The 26080-nt window shown below is 36.7% G+C and overlaps 1 protein-coding gene across 1 annotated transcript in view; it reads left to right on the top strand.

The window, feature by feature from the left end:
* The window catches only part of LOC131054466 (uncharacterized), a 107545-nt gene that overhangs the window by 9412 nt on the left and 72053 nt on the right, over positions 1-26080 (top strand). The window contains exons 3-4 of the mRNA XM_057988999.2: positions 19199-19285; positions 19500-19556. Of these exons, the coding sequence (XP_057844982.1) occupies positions 19199-19285; positions 19500-19556 (144 nt within the window). The remainder of the gene's footprint in view (positions 1-19198; positions 19286-19499; positions 19557-26080) is intronic.

The raw sequence follows: 26080 nt of genomic DNA, 5'->3' as shown, positions 1-26080 counted from the left end.
CTTAAACATGCTCGGTAGATTGTCCATTGTAGACTATGATGTCCTCAATTGAAGGCTGGGCCGGCTAGCCTAATTGTGAGCGGTGTTAATCAACAACCCTTTTATTTGCCAATGTTTTCTATTAAATAAATACATTATTAAATAAATAATAAATAAAATTATTAAATAATTTTTGCATGGGGCTGACTTGTTTAGTTTATGCTGGGCCTTTGCAATCTTTGGCCGGCTTTAGGCCGAGTCCATGATCCAAACCCCCACTTAGAGATGCTTAGGTGAGATGGAATGGTATGCGAAGATTTGAATTTTCTGTTGTGTGCATGATTTGTATCTAGGATGAAGATCTGAGAGGCACTAACCAGGTGGGACGACACCCCTGCCTATTGAGTCTTCATTGCAATACTGTTCTTTATCCATCCCCTATTGACTCATTGCCGTGATCACTCTAGCTTCCTATCAAGAAGACTAGGCGCATTTAGAAAGTGTGATATCTAGCAGTGGACAATAAACTAAAGGCATAGGATATAAAGTGTCGTAGCTAAGGCTGCGGCCAACATTGATTGGTGATAGGTGCACCATTTTCAAGGTGCACAATCTTTAATCGGACCCGTTGTGACCTTTTTCACACATCGCCCCATTGCAAATGGGGACCCCCTGTTTTTGCTTTTTAGGGTTTTGCCTTGGTGTCGCAACTGCTAATCACCAGTCATTTTACAATGAGGAGTTAGTGTTTCTAGGCGGTCATTGAGATTAGTCAAGGAAATCATGCTCGGAACAGTGTTTGAATGCCATCAAAGTGCTTAGAAGGCCCAAAGGACAACTACTTAGAGTCAATTTGGACAACTTCCTATTTTTGTAGGATTTTGCTTTTTTGCTTTTTTGCTTTTTTACTTTTTTGCTTTTTTTCAACTTTTTTGAAAGTTGACCTAGGATTGGTTCACTTAGGTCATGGCAACAGGGTTCCTATAAGTGAAAAAAAATAAAATAAAATTCCAAGTATGAAAAGCAATGCAAAATCATTAAAAAATTCATCCAAGTGCTCATGGCAAAAAAGTTTCTAAATGGGGATAGCCATGTCTCAAGCCAGTTAAACTCCTCCAATCATGAAGAAAGCAATGCCCAAGACATGGTAAACTCCTCCCATCATGGAGAAAGCAACGTCCAAGACATGGTAAACTCCTCCCATCATGGAGATGGCAACATCTTGGACAAGTGCAAAGTTTGCCAAGAAATTGTTTAGAAAATTGGCTAAGTGTTGATACCTTGGAGAATAAAATCTCAAAATTTGGTTAAGTGTCAAGGAAATTCCCTAAGCAAGAAGCAAACCCGCCCAAGGAAGATGAAGGAAAATTCGGCTAAGTGTTGGTAGATTGAAAGAAAAGTTGAAATCAGGTGCCAAGTCCGCCCAACACTTAGAAGAAATTGGCATGGTGAAGAGCAAGTCCGCCTAAGGGAAAGCAAGTAAAACGTCCAACCAAATGTGAAGTCCGCTCAAGGTAGAAAGTGAAGATGGCTTGCTGACGCTAAAGTCCACTCCTCAAAAAAAATTGTCCTAGGCAAAGTAAAGTCTGCCCAAGTTTGAGAGACATTGGGTTAAACAATGGCAAAATCCGCCATGGAAAAAGTTGAAAAATGTCTGAAGACAAGTGAAGTCCGCCTTGGCAATTGGTCAAAAATGGCCAATCCAAAGTCTGCCATGACATGAGGGAGAATGTCCCAGACATCTCCAAGTCCACCATGAGGAAAAGAAATGTCCAAGGCACAATGAACTTTGCCCAACACTTGTCTTGTAAATAACAAACTCCGCCCAACACTTAGCAAAAATTCCTTGTTGCACATGAAGTCCGCCCAAGGAGAAAATACAAAAAAATGGCTAAGTATTGATACCTTGGGAAATATAAAATTTGAAAATTTAGTCTTCACCAAGTGTCAAGTCCGCCATGCCACAAGTTGGAAATGTCCAATCTATGATGAATTCCGCCAAGGCTAAATTCAAAATGGCCAATCAATCATCAACTCCGCCCAGCACATGAAAGGGTTAAAAGTGGCATGACAATCATGAAGTCCGCCTTGGCATTTGGTAAAACGTCTAAACAAAGATCAAGTCCGCCAAGACATGGCTTGACAATCATCAACTCCTCCACCTCCCAAACAAGAATTGGCTTGCCAAAGAGGAAGTCTACTCAAGCATAATAGAAGGATGGCCGTCTTGACACTTAGACAAAATTGGTATGATGAAAGGGTAGAAAGTTTGCCAAGAAGAGAGAGAAATTGGCATAATGAAAGGGTAGAAAATCTACCAAAGAGAAATGTTAAATGGCACAACACATGGAAAAGTCCGCCATGAATGAAGATTTGACCAGGTTTGGAAGTCAAGGAAATTTGCCCAACACTAAGAATTATTTCTCAAAAAATTCGCCCAACACTTAGGAAAATTTCCTAAACACATAAATTTCAAAAAAATTCTTTGCCGAAACATGGACAAGATGAGGACAAGGTGTGAAGTGGCACCAAGAACAAGAATAGATACTTCTTTTGAAATCTTTTGAGGGGATTGGGTTGCCATTTTGAGGAAATTGAGAAGAGGACTAGGTTCTATGAATCTATGAAAGAATGTAAAGATGCTAAAAAGATTGAACTTCTCAAACTTATATCAATTTCAATTTGTCATTTTCATTCTCATTCTTTCTCAAGTTTGAAAGTTGAAAAGAACTCTCTGTCCCAAGTTCAATGAGGGAAGATTTTTGAAGACAACAAGTGGATTTTTTTTTGAAGCAAGGAAGGAAAGGAATTTCCAAAGTCCGACCCAAGTGTTGGAATTTGCCAAGGGGAAACAAAGAAAAAAAATATAAAAAAATGGCTAAGTGTGGAGTTTTCCACAACAAAAGAGTCGAATTTTGACTATGTGTTGGAAAGGAAATAGGAAGAATGAAGAAGAATAAAGAGGAAAAGTAAAGAGAAAATGAATAAAATCCTTGTCCAAGGATGGAGTCTGTCCTACTTAGCACAAGCCAAATTTAGAATTGAAGGCATATCCACAGGCAAAGTTCATCTGAGTATGGAGATTGCCAAAATTTGGCTAGGTGTTGAAAGGTCCGGATGAAGGTGTTACAAAATGAAATTGAAGCCAAAATTTGGTTAAGTATGGGAAATACTTCATAGAGAAAATTCTAATTTCCTCTATTGTGGCGAAGGCACAGAGTAATTCTTCTCATGATTCAAGACACTTGAAAGAAATTCAAGGCATCAAGGAAGAAAAGTAGTCAGTCTTGGTGAAAATATAGAAAAAATTTCGGGCTTCTTGGGGAATTTTTTTTTACAATCCCAAACCTATTGAAGCAATCAGGCAACTTCTTGTAGGTGTAATGTCCCCATTTTTCCTAGCCTTTTATGAAGATTTAGCCTTTTGGCTAAATGGAGGAATAAGGAGAAATTAATTAAATTAATTTCTTATAAAGTCATAAAATAAATTAAAAATTAAAAAGTAACTTTATATTTAATTAATTTAATTAAATAGTGACTAAAGTATAAAATTAAAATAATTAAAGTCACTTAATAAATAATAAAGTGTACCTACCCTCTTCTAGAAGGAATCTCATGATGGGTTATGAAAAGGATAAATAGAAGAGGGTGAGGATTGATCAGGCAGATTGGAGATTTGGATATGATGAAATGACTGATGCGTGGCATTGGTTGAATCTCTGAGGACGCAAACCTTCAACAGATTTGATAGAAGGGCTGGACGGAACCCTAGTTGTTCATTGTGGGAGTAGGTTCGTGACGGAATCTACATTGGTGCCTAAATTTGTGGAGTCTTCTTTCAAAGACAAATTTGCAGATGAGAGTGGAAGATATTCAGTCTTCTATATTGTGCCTAATGAGTTTTGATTACATTTTATGGTAGGAGGTTTCATGGTGTCCTCAACATATCATTGAAACTTATTGGAGCAGTTTGGCAATTACATTGAAGATCTTTTGGAAGAGATTATTGGAGGATCTAACCAGGTCTGAAGCAAGTTGTGCTGCTGATACCTACACCTTTGACTTTGCTCATTCCATTCCAAGAAAGCTCCATATTTTACATTTGTAGACAGCGAATTGATTGGAAGGACAGGGCGATCTCTTTGGTGCCCATTTGGTATACATTAGAGGTGAATAAACATAAGTAGCAGCCAATCATCATTCTGAAGCAGTTTTCAGCTTCCCACGATTTTGTATACTGTGCATTTTTTGAGCATTGAAGTTACAATTGGAGGCTAGCATTTTGAGTATGAGACCTAGGCGTCTCTTTTGATGGCTATTGGGAAAGAAAATTGATGAAGGATTGGCATTCATGAATTAAAATCAGAAAACGAACCAGTCTGCCCATGTTCATCGAATTTCATCATAAGTTCATTGATTTGCCTCCTCTGATGATAGCGATATATCTCTGCAGTAAGGCAATCCTTTGGGTGAAAGTTGGAAGTGCTTAGGCGGCTGACCTCTGAGATATCAGACCTCCGTTGCTGCAGCAGGGCCGAAGTTGGTAGAGGTCCAATTTGGCAGGTTGAAGATTCATTGACATTGGATATTATTTACTTCTTCAAGGCGCCCCTTACCAGGTTCATTACACATTGCTTTCATTGTATTTTTCAGTATGTTTGCATTAGTATGGTTACAGTCTCCTATGTACTCTGAAAATCTGATTAATGACAGACAATCAGCAATTGTATCATATCTGTCAATTGAAATGTAATGTGATCTATCATGTGAATAAGAGTGATAGGAGTTTTGTTGAGTTAACATTTCATCTTATGTACTTGTCTGAGGACACATGCCATCTGTTTGTCGTAATGACAGCAGTCCTATGAGTCTGATTTTTGAATCTATTTTGGTGTTTCATACTTTCATAGATAACCATTATAGACTGTTCTTTCATAAATCGAATGCTTGTGTGGTGAATGCTATGTCGAACTGAAAACAAACTGAGACAGCAGTCTGCATAACACGCAGCAGTAGTAAACAGCATAACACACAGTTTAGCAGCAGATATCTCGTTGTTTTTGACCTACAAAGGGACAGGGGATATTACAGTAGGATTTCATTTCCTGAAGAATTGAAGACAAGCTCCCAATCAGAATCAGATAGTGACAAGAAGAGTATTCCAAACAAATTTCCATATGCAATTCTTGACACAAATTGGAGAATTTAGAGGAATAACGTCAGTCGAGTTCAAGCAGGAGGAATTTCAAAGCAATCAGGAAGGAAAATTTTAATAACTTCAAGTACGGACATTGCTCCAAGGGGAGACTTCCAGACCTCAAAGATTCAAATGCAGGTGAGAGGAGGAGATCAAAATCGCGAAAGGAATCTGATATCAAAGCTAGGAAGAAGCAAGCGCAAAGGACAAAGTCGTCGGCAAGGAAAGATATTCTAAGTCAAGTACATGGAAAAAGAACAAAGTGACCAAGGAGGACATCCAACACGTTGAGGTGGCGCCTCGTCATCTTCCAACCAATCGGATTGTTCCAAGTCAACATGTCCAGGTTCAATGAACTTGACTTATCTATGGAAGCTTCTAGAAGGCACAATCCACAGTGCAACAACTTTCTATTTTATTATTGGTTTATATTTAGCAAGAAGGACAAGTGTCCCCAAATGTAATTTCTCATTGGTCAAGAGGTAGTTAGTTGTAACAAACCGTAATTAGGGTTTTATTTTGTAATCTCGGTCATTGATTCAAAATCAATCCTGACCATTGAACTATAATTGAGGAACCTATAAATTGAGCTCGCCCCTCATTTGTAAAACATGGGAGCATGTTGCAAAACATGTTGAGATAAGCAAGTTGTTGTTTATGACTACCAAAGTAAGAAGTAATGCATTGTTCAAATTGATGGTGATTACTTCTCTTATTTTGGAGTTTGCATGGTTCTTATCCCTCATCATAGTTTAGATTTTATTTCATGTATGTTAGACAAATGCAAGATTTGATAAGTATTGATTTATGGTGAATCTTTCACTCATACTTTTGATGAATAACTGATTTTTGTTCATTGTGTAAAGTTAGTCTGAGCTTACTTTGTGGATGCTGAACTTCTGTCTGGATGAATATTGTTTGATTTGATGGTAGTTATTCATGACGTAAAAATCATTAGCACGCCCCTTGAAGATTGCACCCACTTGGTGTAGTTGTCCTAGCGTGGCGAAGCAAAGCAAAGCGTGGTTATTGGTTTCACCTAGTCAATATCGTCTCTTGAATTCTTAGGGATAGATTAGAACTTCTAAACCCTTATCTCCTTTTCAGTTTTCTTGAAGTCCATGATCCAAGACCCAGACGATTGAGCTTCATTGTCTAAAGTTAAACCTTCATTGTGGATTGAACGAGCCAAGTGTAAGTCCCTTTGTACACTACCAGCATATCACAATGCCCATTGAGCTTATCCACATGTCAAGACCTGACAAAGGGAACCTTGGAATCGTCATACGATCTTCTCGCAATCTTAGCATATGCAGTGATTTTGTTCAAGAGAGTATAGAGTGTCTTTGGACATTTTATTCTGTGTTCAGTAGGTAATAAAAACGCACACCAACAGGACTGTCATCCAGCAAATACATAATGGTCTTGGGAGAAGTTTACTCAGCAACATTTTCAGATTTGTATGAATTGCATGTTGTAAGTTTGATCAAAGACTTGGAATAATTTCTGTTTAGATCTATAATTGATTCTACTCTTGAAGCCTATATATTGAAGCACTGGAGTTGTTTAACTTTATATTTTTGTTATGAACTGATTAAATTCTGGAAATGTTGTTGCAAAGTATTTCACTGTTTAAATATGCAAATTTCCTATTTCTTGTACTGGTAAATTTCAGGTAGATCTGCAAATTTTCTATACTGGTATATTTCAGTGGTATTAGAGCATGGCATCTTGCCAGCCTGTGGTTGATTAATGAGTGACAAAGATTAGAGATATCAATAGTGAGAGAAGGAGGCTGCCATGGGTGACAAAGAAGATGATCATGCTCAAGAGTTTGTCAAGGAGACTAAAGAGTTCCAAACTAGTGCAAAGGATACTATGATGGAAATGGTCCAACTTCTAACAGGATTGAAGCAGCAACTAAGTACCGAGAGACCGATACAAAATGGAGCAAAAGGGAACAACTTTGGTGGTGAGAGGGCGTCAGCAATTTTGAAAAGTTTTAGGGCCAAATTTCTGGAAAAAGGAGCAGCAAGCAGAGAGGAAGAGCAACTTGATCAGGAAGAGGAAATGACAAGGCTTCATGACGAATACAATGCCTTAAGTGTCAGCATACGTAGAGACATGACCTTCGCAGAATTTTATGAGATGAAGACAAGAAATGGGCGTATGAGAAGAAGGTATGAAGAGAGGAAAGACATTTAACACTGTTTGGGAAAAGTCACCATTCCCACTTTTGATGGATTTGGTAGCTCCTTAGCAAGGGCTTGGTTGTAGAAATTAGACACATTTTTCCTTGAATCCATTGTTTGAAGAAGAGGCTATCAAATTTGCCACCTTGCATCTTGAAGGAGTGGCTCACGAATGGTGGTATCATGGCATGGTAATCCAAGGGCATGACTCAATCACCACCTTGGAAGTGTAACATGCATCATCTAGTAACTATATGTTTACAAGAATAAGAAACATTGAACTGAAATTATAAACATGAGAATTCTAGATAATTTTTTTTGAAGCTGAAAGAACAAGTATTCTACAAAAGATGCAAACATTGCATGAGTATAATTTCATAATATAACAAAGTACAACATAAGAAAGAATGAGAGGTTTAGAGATTATGATTTTCTTGATTCTCATTCTGAACTTTAAATAATCTTTACATAGTTTGGGAGAGGGAAATTATCATCAGGGCGCTTTCTCGTCCAACCACGGACTTGCTTGTCCCCTCTGCCATTTCCAACTGGAAAGGCCCAACCCTTCGTAGGGAAGTAAATGTTAAAATAGGATCAAATTTATATCAGGCTAATATTATTTGTTCAATGTGCAGATTTAATATCGAGAATTCTAATCCTTCAAGATGAAAGTCAACAATATTTTAATGGTGCCGGAGTTTAATTTCTAACACTGTATTTGCTGATTCAATGGAGAGAGCATAATTTTCGATTTCTATTATTTTCTCCTTTGAAATCGGTTTGTATTTATATCTTCAATAGGGGCACGTTATGTGGGGACATGTCTCCACGTGGAGGCGTGTCCTCACACGACGTGTCCCAAGGGATGCGTTTGCCTAAAGATTTATTAACTATCATTTAACTAATTCACAAACACAACCACCGATTTATTTATAAGTTCGATATTAATAAATGCGAACATGAATGTTTGATCAATCAATACTATCATACAACCTTGAACTCGTTGGATGTATTAAGCCTTGGATATCCTTCCACGATTCAAGGCAGGAGAAAAGACAAGAATCTGATCACATACAGATCAGAATGGAGATTCGTTCAGGCATAGAAAGACGACATGAAATATGATTATGTTTTATTCACACAAGAATGAAGTATGTGTGTATGTATGTCATTTCACATGGTGGACTGACATACATACATACATACATGTTTATGTAGGATTCATATTAATTCGTCATTCCAACGTCTGACCAATGCTATCATTCATCAACACTCCCTCTTAGCTAGGGAAGATGATTAAGTATGGAGATATCACCTAACTCGTGATATTGAAGGATGAATTAAGAACATCAAGTCACATGACATTCTTCACATAAACATCCTAGTTATGATATGTGCACTGACATCACGTCTCATGATGTCTATCATAACAGGTCATGGCATTTCCATGGATATTACGTCACATAATACCCACCATGATCATCTCATAAGACGCATAATGATATTCAACTGATATCAAGTCTCATGATATCTATCACTAAGCCCAAGAGATATAAACTATCATGATATGTCCATGAATATCAAGTCACATGATATTTATCATGATAGTGGAAAGATCCTTGTAAATTCGTCACCTTACAATGATCAATACAGGTGTTCATTATTTGAAAGATCGTCACCTTTCAATAATGTACATAGGGCAGGCCCATAAGTCATAGAGTCACACATATGACAAAAGAGTTTACACTTTAAACATCTTTATTTATATTAATACAATAGAAATTTAGAAATTATTTCAATAACTTACATTTCAATCATACCAAGTTTCTTCCTGAAGTATTCAGCTTTTACTCTGGGGAGAGGTTTGGTAAGAATGTCAACTGTTTGATCACTTGTATTAATATACTCCATCTGGATCACATTCCTTTCTACCATGTCTCTCACATAGTGGTAAGGAATCTCTATATGCTTCGATCTATCATGGAACACTGGATTTACAGACAATTTGATGCAACTTTGATTGTCACAGTGGATGATAGTAGGCTTTAGAGGCTCTCCAAATAATCCCACAAGTAGTTTTCAGAGCCATACTGCTTTTGTAGCTCCCAAAGATGCTGCAATGTATTCGGCTTCTGTTGAGCTTTGTGCTACTGAAGACCGTTTTCTGCATATCCAAGAAATCATAGCTGATCCCAAACTGAAGCAACATGTTGATATGCTTTTCCGATCAGTCACACTTCCAGCCCAATAGGAATTAGAGTAACCATGTAGATTTAGATTATCATTTTTATATTTGAGTCCAAGTCCAATAGTACCTTGAAGGTACCTTAATATATGCTTAGCAGCAACAAGATGTATTTCTCAAGGTTCACACATAAACTGGCTCAAGGCATTCACTACATAGCAAATATCCGATCGAGTGTTAACCAGGTACATCGATGACCCAATTATATGTCTGTAAAGAGTGGGGTTAGCAAGTCTGGATTCTGCTGCTGCTTCTTTTAGTATATGTAAGTTGGTTTCCATGGGTGTTGACATAGGTCTGCAGTCCCACAGTCCAAATCTTTTTAGAATATCTATGGTGTATTTCCCTTGATTTAGAAAAATACCATCTGGTTTTTGCCAAACTTCCAATCCAAGGAAGTAGTGTAAACTGCCCGAGTCTTTCATATCAAATTCTGATGCCACGTCCTTCTTACATTGAATAATAAGATGACCTTCTCCTATAATTAGCAGATCATCAACATATAGGATAAGTATCAACATATCACCATTAATTACTTTAAAATAAAGATTTGGATCTGCATCAATTTTTGGTGAACCCTAGACCCAACAAATAGCTGTCGATCCTCTCATACCAAGCTCGGGGAGCCTGTTTAAGTCCGTATAAAGCTTTCTTTAATTTGCACACATGTGAAGCTGCATTATGAATCACAAAGCCCTCAAGTTGTTCTAGATAGACTTCCTCATCAATAGTCCCATTAAGAATGCAGTTTTCACATCCATCTGGTGGATCTTCCATCCTTTAGCAGCTGCAATAGCTATGATTGCTCTAACAGAAGTATACCGCGCAATAGGTGCAAACGTCTTTTCATAATCAATACCTTCTTTCTGTGAGAATCCTCTGGCAACAAAATGTGCTTTATGTTTCTCTATACTGCCATCTACATCATGTTTGATCTTGAAAGGCCATTTGGAGGAGACAACAGATTTCTCTTTTGGTCTAGGAACTATTTCCCAAACATTATTCTTTAGAATGGATTGGTACTCTTCTATCATAGCATCCTTCCAAACTTGATGCTTGAGGGCCTCTATAACACCAGTAGGTTCAGAATTTATGATTTCACTCATTAATGCATCATATGTCAATTTCCGAGGCCTCTTGCTCTCTCTGAATGTTCCTTTGGGTGCTGCAAGGATTTCTACTTCCTGTATCATCTTTCTAGCCCAAAGTGGTCTCTTGTGATTATTTTCTTGTTCCTCTTCTTGAGTCTCAGGTGGAATCTGACTTTCATTTGTAGTTTCATCTGTATACTCCCTCTGAAACTTAGGGGAAATATCTTCTTCCATCCTTTTATGTGAATCAGGTGTTTCTACCTCATCTGATCTCCTGGCCTTCTTAAAGGCAATGTTTTCTTCAAAGATGGCATCTCTACTTAGCTCAATTTGTCTTTGTCTAGGTATATATACTTTGTAAGCTTTTGAGGTTTCACTGTAGCCTATAAAAATTCTTTTTCTCCCAGACGGTTCTAGTTTCAGTCTCTTCTCTTTGGGCACATGAATGTAGACTGGGCACCCAAATATTCTTAAGTGACTAATATTTGGTTTTACACCAGTAAAGGCTTCTTCAGGAGTTTTATTTTCTAAATGTGAGTGAGGACATCTGTTTTGAATGTATACGGCTGCATTTGAAGCTTCGGCCCAGAATGAAGTTCCTAGGTTTTGATCATAAAGCATAGCTCTGGCTGCTTCTACTATGGTCCTGTTTTTCCTCTCAGCAACTCCATTTTGTTGGGGATTATAGGGTACAGTAAACTCCCTCTTAATCCTTGCATGTACACAAAACTCTTTAAAAATTTCAGAAGTGTATTCTTTTCCATTGTCAGTTCTAAGTATTTTAACTTTCTTTCTAGAAGAATTCTCAGTGATAGCTTTGAATTCTTTAAACCTATTAAGGATCTCTTCCGATTCTTTGCACTTTAGAAAGTATATCCAGGTCTTCCTGGAGAAATCATCAATGAAAAATTACATAATACAAAAATTCCCCTATGGAGGGTACGGACATGGGTCCACATAAGTCAGAATGAACTAATTCTAACACAGCTTTAGTTTTACTCAAACTATTAGGAAAAGTACTTTTAGTATTTTTACCCAAGGCACATCCTTTACATGCCCCATTGTGAGTTTGAATCATTTTAGGTAGTTCGGTTACAAATTTATCCATGGAAGTTAGGGCATGAAAGTTAATATGGCCTAGTCTTTGATGCCAGATCTCGTTAGAGTCAGAAGTCTCATGTATGAGAGCTTGATTCGACTCAGTGCAAAGTTTGTAAAGGTGTCCTTGCCTTATGCCTATAGTTTGAGCCTTTTTTATGGTTGAGCTCTTTGCCCATGCTTGGACTTTTCCTTCCATGAATGTCATTATGTATCTGTCATCTTCAAGGGCTGATATAGATATTAAATTTCTCTTAATACGTGGCACATATAGTACTCTAGTGAGTTGAATGGTGACCCCAGATTTCAATTTGATGGTACAGGGTCCAACTCCTTTTACTGGATGTGCCGAATCGTCCCCAATTGTAACTTCTTTGTCAGATTCTTCCATCATGTTCTCTAGGTAATCTCGGTATCCTGTAATGTGCCTAGATGATCTGCTGTCAATTACCCATGTATTTAATTTGTTAGAAATTTGATTGGATGATGCTAAGTAGAAGGCAAATTTCTCAGAATCATGGTCTATATTTGTCTTCCCTGTTTTAGCAAATGAGGCTTGTTGTTTTGTCCTGTCAGGGCATTTGACTGCATAGTGTCCGTATTGGTCACACCTAAAACATTGAATTTGTGATAGGTCCTTCTTCTACTTGGATGAACCTTTTCCATGATAATTTCTCTTCCTTTTAAAGTTCTTCTTATTCCCTTTTTTTATGAGAATTTGTGTTGAGTACATGGATATCCTCATCTATGGATTTCTGCTTACCCTTTGTTATTTGCCTTGACTCTTCTTGTAGACAGTCAAATCTTAATCGATCAAACTTGGGGAGCTTGGATCTTGCGCTTATTCCTTGAACAAAAGATTCCCATGAGTTTGGAAGACCACCTAAGGTAATTAGAGTCAATTCCTTGCTATCAATTTCATAACCAATTGTTGATTGTTGATCCCTTAGTTCAGTGATTCTTATGAAGTATGCATTGACAGATTCTCCCTTGTTCATACTTATATTGTGGATTTGTCTTTTTTGGGCAAGGGTTCTACCTATATTGTTTATTTCAAATGCACTTTCAAGAGATTTGAACATAAGGTATGCAGTTTCATGTTTTGCCAATATAGGTACAATATGATCTCTGACTGCATCCACTATAAGTTTCATGGCTTTCTCATTGCTTTCAATCCATTGAGTTTTCTTAGGTTCATTTTCAGGCTCAGTTTTCTTTTCTTTCACGAAGGAGTCTAATTTATTCTCCTTTAGAAGCATCATGATTCTTAGCTTCCAAGAGATGAAATTGTTGGCTCCTTCAAGTCGATCTTCAAATCTGATCATGCTTGACATTTTGAAGAATGAAGTGTGACTGTAATATTGAATAAATAATGGTCTGATATCTCAAACTTAATCTTGGATCTTCCTTTACCAAGGCTTTGATACCATGTTAAAATAGGATTAAATTTATATCAGACTAATATTATTTGTTCAATGTGCAAATTTAATAACGAGAATTCTAATCCTTCAAGATGAAAGTCAACAATATGTTAATGGTGCTGGAGTTTAATTTCTAACACTGTATTTGCTGATTCAATGGAGAGAGCATAATTTTCGATTTCTATTATTTTTTCCTTTGAAATCGGTTTGTATTTATATCTTCAATAGGGGCACGTTATGTGGGGACATGTCTCTACAACGTGGAGGCATGACCACACACAACGTGTCCCAAGGATGCGTTTGCCTAAAGATTTGTTAACTATCATTTAACTAATTCACAAACACAATCGCCGATTTATTTATAAGTTCGATATTAATAAATGCGAACATGAATGTTTGATCAATCAATACGATCATGCAACCTTGAACTCGTTGGATGTATTAAGCCTTGGATATCCTTCCACGATTCAAGGTAGGAGAAAAGACAAGGATCTGATCACATACAAATCAAAATGGAGATTCGTTCAGGCATAGAAAGATGGCATGGAATATGATTATGTTTTATTCACACAAGAATGAAGTATGTGTGTATGTATGTTAGTTCACATGGTGGACTGACATACATACATACATACATGTTTATGTAGGATTCATATTAATTCGTCATTCCAATGTCTGACCGATGCTATCATTCATCAACAGTAAAAGTAGTTGGACTCATGCCAAGGAGATTGGTGCTTGACCCTACTCAATCGCTAGTTGATCACACACCATAGGCTACTCCTAACTAGTATGACCTTTGACTGGGTTGAATAGCTAGATCAAAGAACTGACTGACGCTTTCTCGTCCAACCACGGACTTGCTAGTACCCTGTGCCATTTCCAACTGGAAAGGCCCAACCCTTCGCAGGGAAGTAAAAGAAGTTGGACTCATGCCAAGGAGATTGGTGCTTGACCCTACTCAATCCCTAGTCGATCACACACCATAGGCTACTCCTAACTAGTATGACCTTTGATTGGGTTGAATAGCTAGATCAAATAATTGATTGAGGCTTACAGTTTGTAGCATCACCTTGGCCAAATGTTTTAAGAGTTGCAACATGCCAATGCATGTAGTCATTGTCCATCACCCTACTCGGCATGACTCATCCCTAAGGAGGTTTTCTAAGCCATCGGTGAATATGCATTTTACTCTAAAAGGCTCACTGGCTGATATTCATGATTAGACTCAAGTTTCACGTGCTGGGTAACCAATTCGTTGTGACATTAACTCTTATGGAATAACTTTCCAGTGAATATCATTCTTAAGTTTTTAGAATTCTGAGTTCATATTTGTGCTCTTGAGTTAGCAACCTGCACACTCAAGCGTACAGATATGAATTCCTTGTTTTACAGTAATGCAGATCTCACTAATCTGCATATTAATGTATCGTAATCCTTATCTGATTCTATCAAGCTCAAATAGCAGCAGCTGCATTACTTATATTTTTATCTCAGTCTCATATTGTGATTCATGGAAAGTAGCCTATATTTGACCCTAATATCTGATTTAATTCTAGCATTACAAACTATTAAATTCTTCATTATTTCTTGACTTCAAGAATCATAGCAACACAGTTATCATTCAAATTTCCCAAGTTTCAATAATTTAGAAATACCTTAACACAGTTGAGGCTTCTTCATCTTACCAAGAAGTTCTTGCTGGAAGAAAGATATTTACAATTCACTTCCTAGTGTATTTAGTGCCATTTTGAGAGAGCAGCGATGGCCTTACCCCAAATCTCATAGGGGTTTAAAAAAGGTGTAATTACATTGCACTGTTTAATTAAGCTATGTGTGCAAGCTGTATAACAAATACATTTTCCATTTCTATTAATTTAGACCTTCTACTTAAGCTTCCGCTTTAACAAAGGTGTAATCTTGCCATATTCAAGAATGAAACATATCTCATTCTATTCTTAACAGGAAAGCATGGAATGGAAAACTATTAATACTGCTCAAGAATATGAGAACGTGACTTGGAGAGATAGTTATAGGCTACTTGGGTTGAAGAAGTCCTTCTCCTTGAAGCTAACAGGTCTTAGCTTCCTTCTTGACAAACTATGGCTTAATACAATGCTCTTCCAAGCTATGGCTAGTGCAGAACTGCCCCAGTATAACTATTGAAATTCCCGTTATTATGTAAAGATAATTATTTGTTCTCAGCGAAATTTTTTTCTTTCAAAAGAAGTTTGTGTGTTCAAAATACACTCTCAATTCCGTATATAGCTTACGGATTTCATCTAATTCCTTAATCTCGTTTAATGAAAACAATTGGATGTGTTTCACATTTATTTGCAAGTAATTTGAGTTTCATTACATTACATTTAGCCCACTAAGCTAAATTCCCGACCTCCTTTTAAAAGGCGGTGATCAACTTAACCAAAGTTCAAGTTACAAATTTAAATCCTCTACTTCGGCTTTATGCCATTTTGCTCACATTAAGAGCTCGATAAACTTATTATGAGGTACTGTTACATTATAATATGGCTAGTTCATGGAGCATAACTCCCAAATTTGTAGCATTCTTTACTAAGCCATGTGATTGTTTAGGTGAGCAAAATTAAAATAAACCTTTACTTATACATATATATGTATATATCTATATAAGTGCGTATATGTGTGTATCCTTTTAACTATGTATACACACATATATTACGTAAAATTATATTTTAATTATAATATTCAAATGACTTCAAGAAAGTTTCCATTAATCATATGGAACATATAAAGTTAAAATAAAAGACCTTAAAATAGTTCGGTTGAGAGAAAAGAAATACCATAATCCAAGACGAGGATGGTAAAACCCTAATCACCTATATTGACCGTTAGGGTTACCTGGCTTAATATTGGCCGATAGTAACAAGGCTATTACAACTCTACAAGTCTCAACTTACAGATAGGGTTCCAGATGGCGTTAAATCCTTCTTCTGTTACCTTCCAACCTGATGATACTTTCCCTCCCTCCTCGGAGGACAACGACCACCTTGCATACACTAGGTCAAATTCATGTAGTTAGTCCGAAATCTTGGCATAATTTTGTCATTGCATTTATTAATAAAAGACATAATCAACTCATATATCATAATGATTTAAGCTAAATCATTGACATGTGCATTTGCGAATCACCATTCCTCAATATTAAGCAACAAGTATCAGTGCATAAAATAACATCAAAATATTTACCGCACAAGTGGGATGTAACAGGAAGACTTCAGCCAAAGATTGATAGAGAGGTTTGATAGAAGGGATCAAAATACTCATTTTAGAGAGTTAGCATAGCTAAAGCAAGAGGGCAAGATGGAAGACTATATGGTAGAATTTCAGAGGCTTGCAGTGATGATTTTTGATGTGACAGAAAGAAGGTTCATAGTCGTCTTCGTGGAAGGCCTAGCTGAATCCCTTAAGAGGTTTAGTAAGGGCATTTGATCCAATCTCATTGCAAGAATCCATCAAAAGACATTTGAATTTTGAAGATTTAGTGACTAAGGACAAATTTTATTCTAGGCAAGCATCTTCTATTCTATCAAAGAATACCTCCTAAGCCAAACCAAGTAGAGGTGTCTAAGAATGAACTTCGAAGGAAAAAGCTATGTTTCACATGCAAAGATCCGTGGCAACAAGGGCATAGGTGTTTGGGGAAAGGACAAATACACTATATAGAGGTAGTCGTCGATGAGCATATAGATGATGCAACGTGGGAAGGTGTGGAAATCGTTGAGCATCCAAATTTGAAGTTGCTTGAGGACAAGCAACATCTTGCATAGGATGACTGTGATGTCCTTGATTCAAGGTTGGGTCCGCCAACCTATTTATGGGTGGTGTTAACTAACACCCCTTTATCTGCCAATGTTTTTAATTAAATAAATAATAAATAAAATTATTAATAAGTGAAATTATTAAATAATTTTTGCTTGGTGATATAAGATTTCCACAATCCATAGAATTTCTTGTAGTAGATTTCCGGGTAAGATCGTGTGTGAGTTTTTAGATCAACGTTTCAGATCACAGTCCGTGATCCATCATTCTTTCTTCTTGTGCTCTCATGCATCCTGATGATGGATCACGAAGTGTGATCCGAAACGTTGATCTAAAAACTCCCACACGATCTTATCCGGAAATCTACTACAAGAAATTTTTGCTTGGTTGACTTGTTTAGCATATGTTGGGCCTTTGTAGTCTTTGGTCAACTTTAGGCCAACTTGGAGAGTCCGTGATCCAAATTTCTACTTATAGATGCCTAGGTGAGATGGAATTGTATTGAGTTTTTTGCTATGTGCACAATTTGTTTCTGGGACGAAGACCTTAGAGGCACTAACCAAGTGGGACGACACCCCTGCCTGTTGATGCTTCATTGCAATATTGATCTCTATCCATCAAGGTTTTCAAGAGACGAGGGTACTTGGAGACTCCGGACACTAGTACTAGTACTGGTACGACTAATTTTCAAAAATAGGAGATGGGGGCACTTGGAGACGCCGATTTTTTTAATAATTTCCAAAACATATCATAACAGAGAACTTTGAAAACAAGAACAATGGTAAAGTTTAACATTAACTTTAAAATTGAACAAAAATTGAACTTAAAACTGCTTATATTGCTTGATACCATAGCCAGTTGAAATTGTTTAGTGAAAGTAAGTTAATATAGATGTTGAGCACACTCAATATTGTCGACTAAATAGTAAAGGCAATTTCTCTTTAGACTATTACAATGATAAGAAACTAGTCCTCTCAAAAAGTCTAAACTGTCAATAGATCCGATCACCTAACTTTGCATGGATTTTTGTCTTCTTGTGAAACAGTTTCTTTATTAGTAATTTCCCTACGACTTTACTTTGCTGCAAGCTTATCTTATTTTTTTTGCTTTATTTTTTTGCCTTTTTACTGCATTTTGCCCTAAGTTTTCTAGGAGGAGACTTCAATTTTTGGTTGGGAGACAGCAGGAGATGGCAGCCCAAAGCACCTTATACATCAAGAAGTTTCCGGAGAAGTATCCAGTACGGGTCTCCAGTGGTAGGAGACAGGTCTCCTGGTAACTATGCTATCCATCCACTATTTGACTCATTGCTGCGATCACTCTATCATCCTATCGGGAAGACTGGGTGCATTCAGGAAGTGCGATATACAGCAGAGGACGACATACTGAAGGTGCAGGATATAAAGCATTGCAGCTATGGATGCGACTGGTATTGATTGGTGATAGGTGTGCCATTTTCAAGGCACACAATCTTTAATTGAACCTTCATCCAGAGAATATGCAGTGGTCTTGGGAGAAGTTTAGTCAGTGGCATTTTCAGATTTGTATGAATCGCATGTTGTAAGTGTGGTCAAAGACTGAGAATAGTTTCTGTTTAGATCTGTAATTGATATTGCACTTGAAATCTATATACTGAAGCATTTGAGTTGTTTACATTTTTGTTATGAACTGATTAAATACTGGAAATATTTTTGCAAAGTATTTTACTGTTTAAATTTGCAAATTTCCTATTTCCTGTACCGGTAAATTTAGCTAGATCTGCAAATTTTCTATACTGGTATATGTCACAGACTTACAGTGTGGCAGCATGTAATTGACTGAGTGTATGTGGGACTTTCTTGAATTATTAAGATTGATTTGAAATTTTAACTGATTAGATAAATCACTTTGTGAATAGAAGATACAGTCTTCCTTGCCTGTAAAAATTGTGATGTTTCTTGTGGAATGAATTTTTCTGAAAGATATAAATGTATAGGTATTTGGGAATATATCATCCCCTGAAAACTATTCCTTCAATAATTATTTTCTATTTTTGTGGTTTTTGTTCATCATGGACCATGGTTATGGAGAATTATTTGATGGTAGATTAGAGTATCCTGTTCTAATTTCCTTTTTTAGCTCCTTACTTCTTGTCATGTATTTTCTTTTGATTAGAATGATTTTTTCATGAATTTCAGGACTTTGATCATGTCACCGTGACAAAAGTTGGGAGACTTAGATACACAAAACCAAACAAATATTGGGTCGAAGGATCACACAAGAGGGTAAGTCATTTAAAGTAATATGGTTTAGGTAGATAATGGTTTAAAGGGAATATGTTTGGGTAATGGTTTGATTGCTATTGTCCACATTTTATTTTCAACCAAAATTGTCAAGCAAAACATATAGGATTAAGCATACATAAATGAAGAGAGTCATTGCATATCAAATATAGTGGTTTATTAACTGTTGGATTCTTTCTTTTTATGCATTTGGCAGTATACACCATGTGTGGAAGACAAAATCATGGGCATTGTAGTTGATAGCAGGTCTGATGTAAGTATATTTGACAGATCATGGCTAGAACTTAGCTTTTATACATTTATTTTTTGTGCTTAGGAAGTTATGCCATAAATTTAAGAATGCTTTCTGTGTACCATGCCCCATATTGACCTTATCACACAATTTTAAATTATAAAGATTGCTGCTTTGCTTTTATGGACCTAACCAATAACCATTGGTTATCAATACTCCCCAACATAGGGTTACATCTCTAACTACACCTGTTATATCATATTTGTTTTTACCTCTCCTTGGCTTATCTATTGAATGCCTAATTTCATTTTATTATTTATTCAATATGTGAATGCTTATGTATTTTTTGGTTTACACCAGTTTTGTCTCTATAAATTGCTCTAAGAGCTGTGGCTCAATTTAGAAACATGACTAAGTAGCATGCCTACAAACACAAGAGACACAACTACATAGAATATAGTATATGCAATCAATGAAGGCCCCTGGAGACCCAAAACGTAGGATTGCCCCTAGAAATCCAAAAGATGGAGGAAATACTTCTTAAAATGATATGAGCTTGATTACAAAAGGTGGAATATATTTCATATATAGACAAACCTTGAGGATAAAACCATGTTGGTATTCTGCCCTGGTATCATAAAAGATTGGTACTGGTATCCACCTACTACCACTAATTACAATATTTTAAGAGGTAGGTTGTAAAATAATTTCCTAGCTAGAATTACATAAAAATATGAGCTGTCATAGAAAAATAGCTTATTTACTTTATAAAAATATATTAATTAAATGGTTTGTGTTGTGGCACACAACATGCCCTTCCCATCTTTGTTCCCAAAGCTTGAGGATCAAATTTAAGCTCTCCCATGTATCTTTTTCTTCCACTTCTTTCTCCTTTTCTTTGAGATAATCATATGCCTTATATTTGTTACATCAAATATTTGAAAAAGAGCATTTTGGATGAACCATATAAATTCATATATTGGTCTCTTTTGTGGATGTTTGAAAAGGTCATAGGGATCCAAGTAAGCCTCAACCAACAAATCTGCCATATCCAATGCATGACTAAAATTGCCATCCACACAAATGAAAACGATTTTATTGTAATGGAGACAACACTTGTTGAAAATTATTACTACTGAATGGAAGATCCAATGAATCATCATTTATCTGCCAACATTTCTAGGAAGAATATTCGTGCTGAATGCTTTCTTCCATTACTTATTTGTGGCTAGTCACTATCATCGCTGCCTCCTTTCTTTTTCCTTTAGCAGATTTTCATCTTCATGAATTTTATCATGAATAAGGTAGACTTACCAACTAGTCATTCATATATTTTCTTTATTTGTTGTACATCACATTGGAGGAGAAACACCGTGCATACTATGAAAATTAGTTTTTTCATATTAGATTCAAGATTTATAATGTAGAAGCATAAATAACCTAAGTTACTAGTTTGGGTTCATTTACACCAATTTGGCCTTTTGTTGGGTTGGGTATGTTTTCAGTTGGGCCATACAAAAACATATATAAAATCATATTAGATTCAAGATTTATGATGTAGAAGCATAAATAACCTAAGTTACTAGTTTGGGTTCATTTACACCAATTTGACCTTTTGTTGGGTTGGGTATGTTTTCAGTTGGGCCACACAAAAACATATATAAAATCATAGATGCATAAATATTTTAGTCTAAAAACAGGAATATGTTCAAAAAATCATGTAACATGCATATGTTGATGTGTTTTTGTGACACTATGCAACGCCGGATAAAATACTAAGTATTCTATCCTCTCTTGAACAAAGACCTCTCGGATGCTAAACTATGTGATCAAATGAGACGACTCCAAGCTTTTGATAGTCAGGTCTTGATTTTATATTGTGGATAGACTCAATGTGTTTGATGTGATATTGCTGGAATCACAAGGGGAACATACGTTTATACTTGAACTTTGCTAGAACTTGAGATCTAATTGACTTAAGATAAAAGGATGAGGGTTTAGAAAGACTATGCTATTCCTAGAATGCAAGAGACTATGAATGACTTAGTGAAACTTCATCCGTGCTTTGTTTTGCCATGCAAAGAACAACTAGGCAAAGATGGCGTGATCTTCTAAGGAAACATGATGATATTCAAATCACTACTAACTATCAACACCATCAAAGGCATGCATATCAATGAGTAAGTAGCAATCAAAGTTAAGTTTATTTTAGGAGTTCAGACCAACCATACACTACAACTTATAATCAACAAATTTTAAATGGTATGAACTTTAGAGTTCCACAATGAATCATTCACAATAACTTCCATCCATCCAATCAACATTAAAACAAATGAGAAGTAGAGACCATGCAAATGTTGAATCAACACATGAAATTCACCATATCTTCAATGAAAATAATATGCTTCTTGCAACAAAGTCTTGGCAACTACCTCCTTTCCCCCTACTCCACTCTAACTATTTGGCTATTATCTATTGATCAACTACTAAATATTCTCTATTAACCCTCACAAATGAGGAGACCAAGCCTTATATAGACTTACCTTTACAAATGAATGGCCAGGATCAAATCCAAATCAATGGTCAAGATAGAAAGATAGAAACCCTAATTAGTCTTTGTTACATTTATTGCATAACATTAAATGCTTGACCAATGATAGAATTACATTTTAGGACACATGTCCAACATTGAATTCTAACCAATAGGAATTGGGGTTAGGTAAGATAAACAATATTTGATGAAGTGACATGTGTCACTCTACATTACCCGGGGACACGTCCTCGGGTATTTTTTCAGGCATCCCTGTCCCGGGGACAGGGGACTTCTAGGGGACGTCCCCATAAATTCTGCATATCGATAGTGAATTTTGACAATGAATTCTATAAGCAATTTGACTTTGACTCTCAATTTAACACAAATTTGGCATAAGAACCCCACTAGTTCTAATATGTTAAGATTCTATAATGTATATGTGCATGCTTTATCCATGTTTTCATATGAATATTTTAAATTTCCCTATTTTTTATAGCTGTCCCCTTTGCCGTCCCCTAGCCGTCCCCAAAATTGGCAAAAAAAATCACCGTCCCGGAAACGCGTACCCCTGTCCCCTACCGTCCCCGTCCTGGAAACTTGGGGTAACATAGGTGTAACTTGCTTCACTCTTGGATGCATCAGGTTCAATGTATCTGGACATGTTGACCTTGATTGACGAATAAAGGTGAGTTGTCGCTACCTCAGCTACTTGCACGCCTTTTAACTCATCACAAGTGTGTGGTTGACTGCTCTTGACCTTGATCATTGTATTGATGATTGATCTCTCATGCTCACTGATGAAATTTTCCTCCTAAGCTCATCATCCTTGTAGTAGCTGCAGTGCTTGATGTCATGATGTCTCTTTCTTGCATTGTTCAATCTTCCTTGTGTTTGTAAGGTGACCCCTATATAGTGCTATATGATGCTTAGAAGTCCTGGCCTAATCATGATTTGCACTAGAATTGATGCCTTGACTTTCATCCTTGATGTTGCAATTTCCTCCTTCATGCCTTATAGCCTTGCTGAAGTATTGTGGAGAGTTTTCCTTCTTTGTTGCGATGTTTCCTTGAAATGCTTGCAGCCTGCTCCTTCACCCTCTTCTATAGTCGCCTGTAAAACAAACAAGGATTACATCAAACACATATGATATAGACAGATTCGACCAACCCCTAATCTAATATGCATCCGAAATGATGGTAAAATGGTGACTTGATCTCTAATTTCCTCGTTGATTTTGTAATGTTTTAAGGTCAGACCTGATTTGAGTTTCTGATATTTCATGTTTTAGGTCTGATCTGCCGAAGTTGTGGATTTTTTCTCGTTTGTGGATTTGCTTTGGGCGTGGATTTTTGCTGGTCGTGGATTTTGGAGAGTCGTGGATAGTCATCATCATCATTCAAGCTTGCCAATTCCAACACTTAATGAATCAATTCACTTTCATCATGTTGATGATCTTCATTCTCAAGTCAATGATTGAGTATGCTCATCGTTTCTTCTTCACTTCATGGATTGACCTTGCTATTCTCATGCTTGAGGCGTGGATTTTAGCAAGTCATGGGTTGATCTTCATCACTCACCTTCATCATGTTGATTCCATCCAATTCACTTCAAGGCATATTCGTTATCGCTCATCAAGACATTGGGACCTTGCAACTTACCCTCATCACTGCTTCCCATGATCCCTAAGTCGTGGATTTCCTTAGGTCGTGGATGTCATGAGGTCATGGATTTTGTGGGGTAGTGGATTTCCATGAGTTGTGGGTTTTGGTGACTCAAGGACAAACTCATTGACCTCCACTTAAAGTTGATTGCTTCATTGTTTGTCTAAGTTGATCATTTCAATGCCTTTGCTTGCAAACTTGGAGGAATCTAAGGCTAAATTCAATTAAGTACAACCTTTGCTCACCATCACCTCAAGGTCACCAAGTCGTGGATTTCTTGAGGTGGTGGACAAACTCATTGTCACCTCTTAAGTTCACTGTTTTCTTCAAGTGGGAGATAGCATCATTGTGAGGTTGACCTGGTGTTGCATTGCTTCTCATAATCATATTGAATCATCTTCATCAAGCACTTCACCCTATGGTTGTGGATTCCACCAAGTTGTGGATTCATGGACAAACTTGATCATATCTCTCCAACCCATCGATTTTGCCAAGTGAAGGATAACACTACTGCAAGGGTGACTTGATGTTAACTTTCCTTGTCATAGCCACTCTAAGCATTAAGTTACTCAATTAACGCCTCTCTTATTCCTTGAAAGATTGATCACCTCCTCTTAGACATCAAGTCACTGAATTCGTGGATTTATGAAAGTCATGGATGGATCAATCATCCCACCTCTCACCTGTCTTGAGCATTGAGCCTTTCAAGTCGTGGATTTGAGCAAGTTGTGGACAAATTGTTGCACCTCACCTCAACATTGGGGATTCCACCAAGTCGTGGATTTTATGAGGTTGTGGATTCGAGTAAGTCGTGGATTCCACCAATTCATGGAATTTTCAGTTTCATCCACACTTATCTTTCTCCTGAAATCTACCTTTAGGAATACTTAACATTTCTTGATTGATTGCTCCTCTTAAGCTCTATATGATCATGACTTCATTGAGTTCATTCTTTGACATCCTTGCAACATTGCAACGTTGACAACTTTCCTAACTTGACAACAACATTTTGCACTTCTCCACTACCTTGTCTCTAAAACTCAGTTCCATTGCTCCACCATGTACTCCAGACATGAAACATGATTCCCTGGCTTGACCATCTTCTGACAATCAAGGCACTGCATCTTCTCACAAGCAAAAGGTAGGTGATGTGTGAAAATGTCATAACAGCATATAATAATTTAACTAACAAAACAACCATAAAAGTACTATTTCAATGTCAATTTGTCAAACTCTTATCATGATAGATATTCAATGTTAAATAGTAAACCCTATAATTTATTTAAAATCCTGCCAGTTTTCAAGGTATTAAAGTGATTAAGGTCACCGATTGTATTAATCCTATTTCAGATTATGTGACAAAGTAAATAATCCTAAGTGTTTGAGTATATTAACCCTTATCAAAGTACTTAGAGAGCTATACAAAAAATCTATGTTTGTGCCATGTCCTAATACTTTGAGGATTGTTTCCTTGCATTTCTGGAGAATTATAACATTGTAATACATATCTTAGGTTAAAACCATGAAATTTCGGGTTGCAGACTAAAGAAACAAGAAACAAACAAAAGGTGCTTGTCTGCAGTTTTGATAGTGCAAACAAACCCTGAAACAAGAATAGTTTCCCATGCACGTTTTCCTGATTCACAACTGCCATTTAGGGACTTAAAAATATTATATCTTCTAGAGAAAGGTCAAATGGCTAATTAAATGTTGAAACACTCGATTGTTTGCTGATTCATGGCTTTCGAGTGCTATCAATTTAAGTGAAGGCTAAATGGCCAAAAATGACATAATATATCAGTTCGTTTTGTGTACATGATTAGTAGCCTAGATTCGCTTGGGTATTTCCAATCACATGCCCTGTCCACACCCCCATCAAATTGAACTGCACACCTGTATCTGGAGTGAATTGGGACTAGAATCCATGGCTTTCTGTGATCGAATCAGTAATGGAGTAACATATGCCTATTGAATTGGAAGAAATCTTCATGCAATTCATAATATGAATCCCCCAAATCTAGCCATTACAGGTTTTTTTTTCAACTCCCATGTTGTACATAAATGATCAGTGGATTAATAGAAGAACTATCAAATGCATTCAATTTACTTTTCAGCTCTTCTTATCTTGCTTGAATGCAATATTTTTCCTTTCCTTAAATACTTTCCCTAGCCTAGCATTATTGATGCTGAAAATAAGCTTAAAATTATAGGGTACTTTCTTTAATAAAAAATACTTAAGAAAAATTGTCGTATTTACTTTCTAATAAAAAAAGGTACCTAAATGGGGACACCTGATCTGGAAGATATATATTCATTTAGAGGCACAGAACTAGAGTGGTGGATTTGGAACA

Source organism: Cryptomeria japonica, chromosome 2 (assembly GCF_030272615.1).
Source record: "Cryptomeria japonica chromosome 2, Sugi_1.0, whole genome shotgun sequence".
Lineage (NCBI taxonomy): Eukaryota > Viridiplantae > Streptophyta > Pinopsida > Cupressales > Cupressaceae > Cryptomeria > Cryptomeria japonica.
The sequence above is the reverse complement of the archived record's forward strand: the minus strand, read 5'-3'. Positions and strand labels throughout refer to the sequence as shown.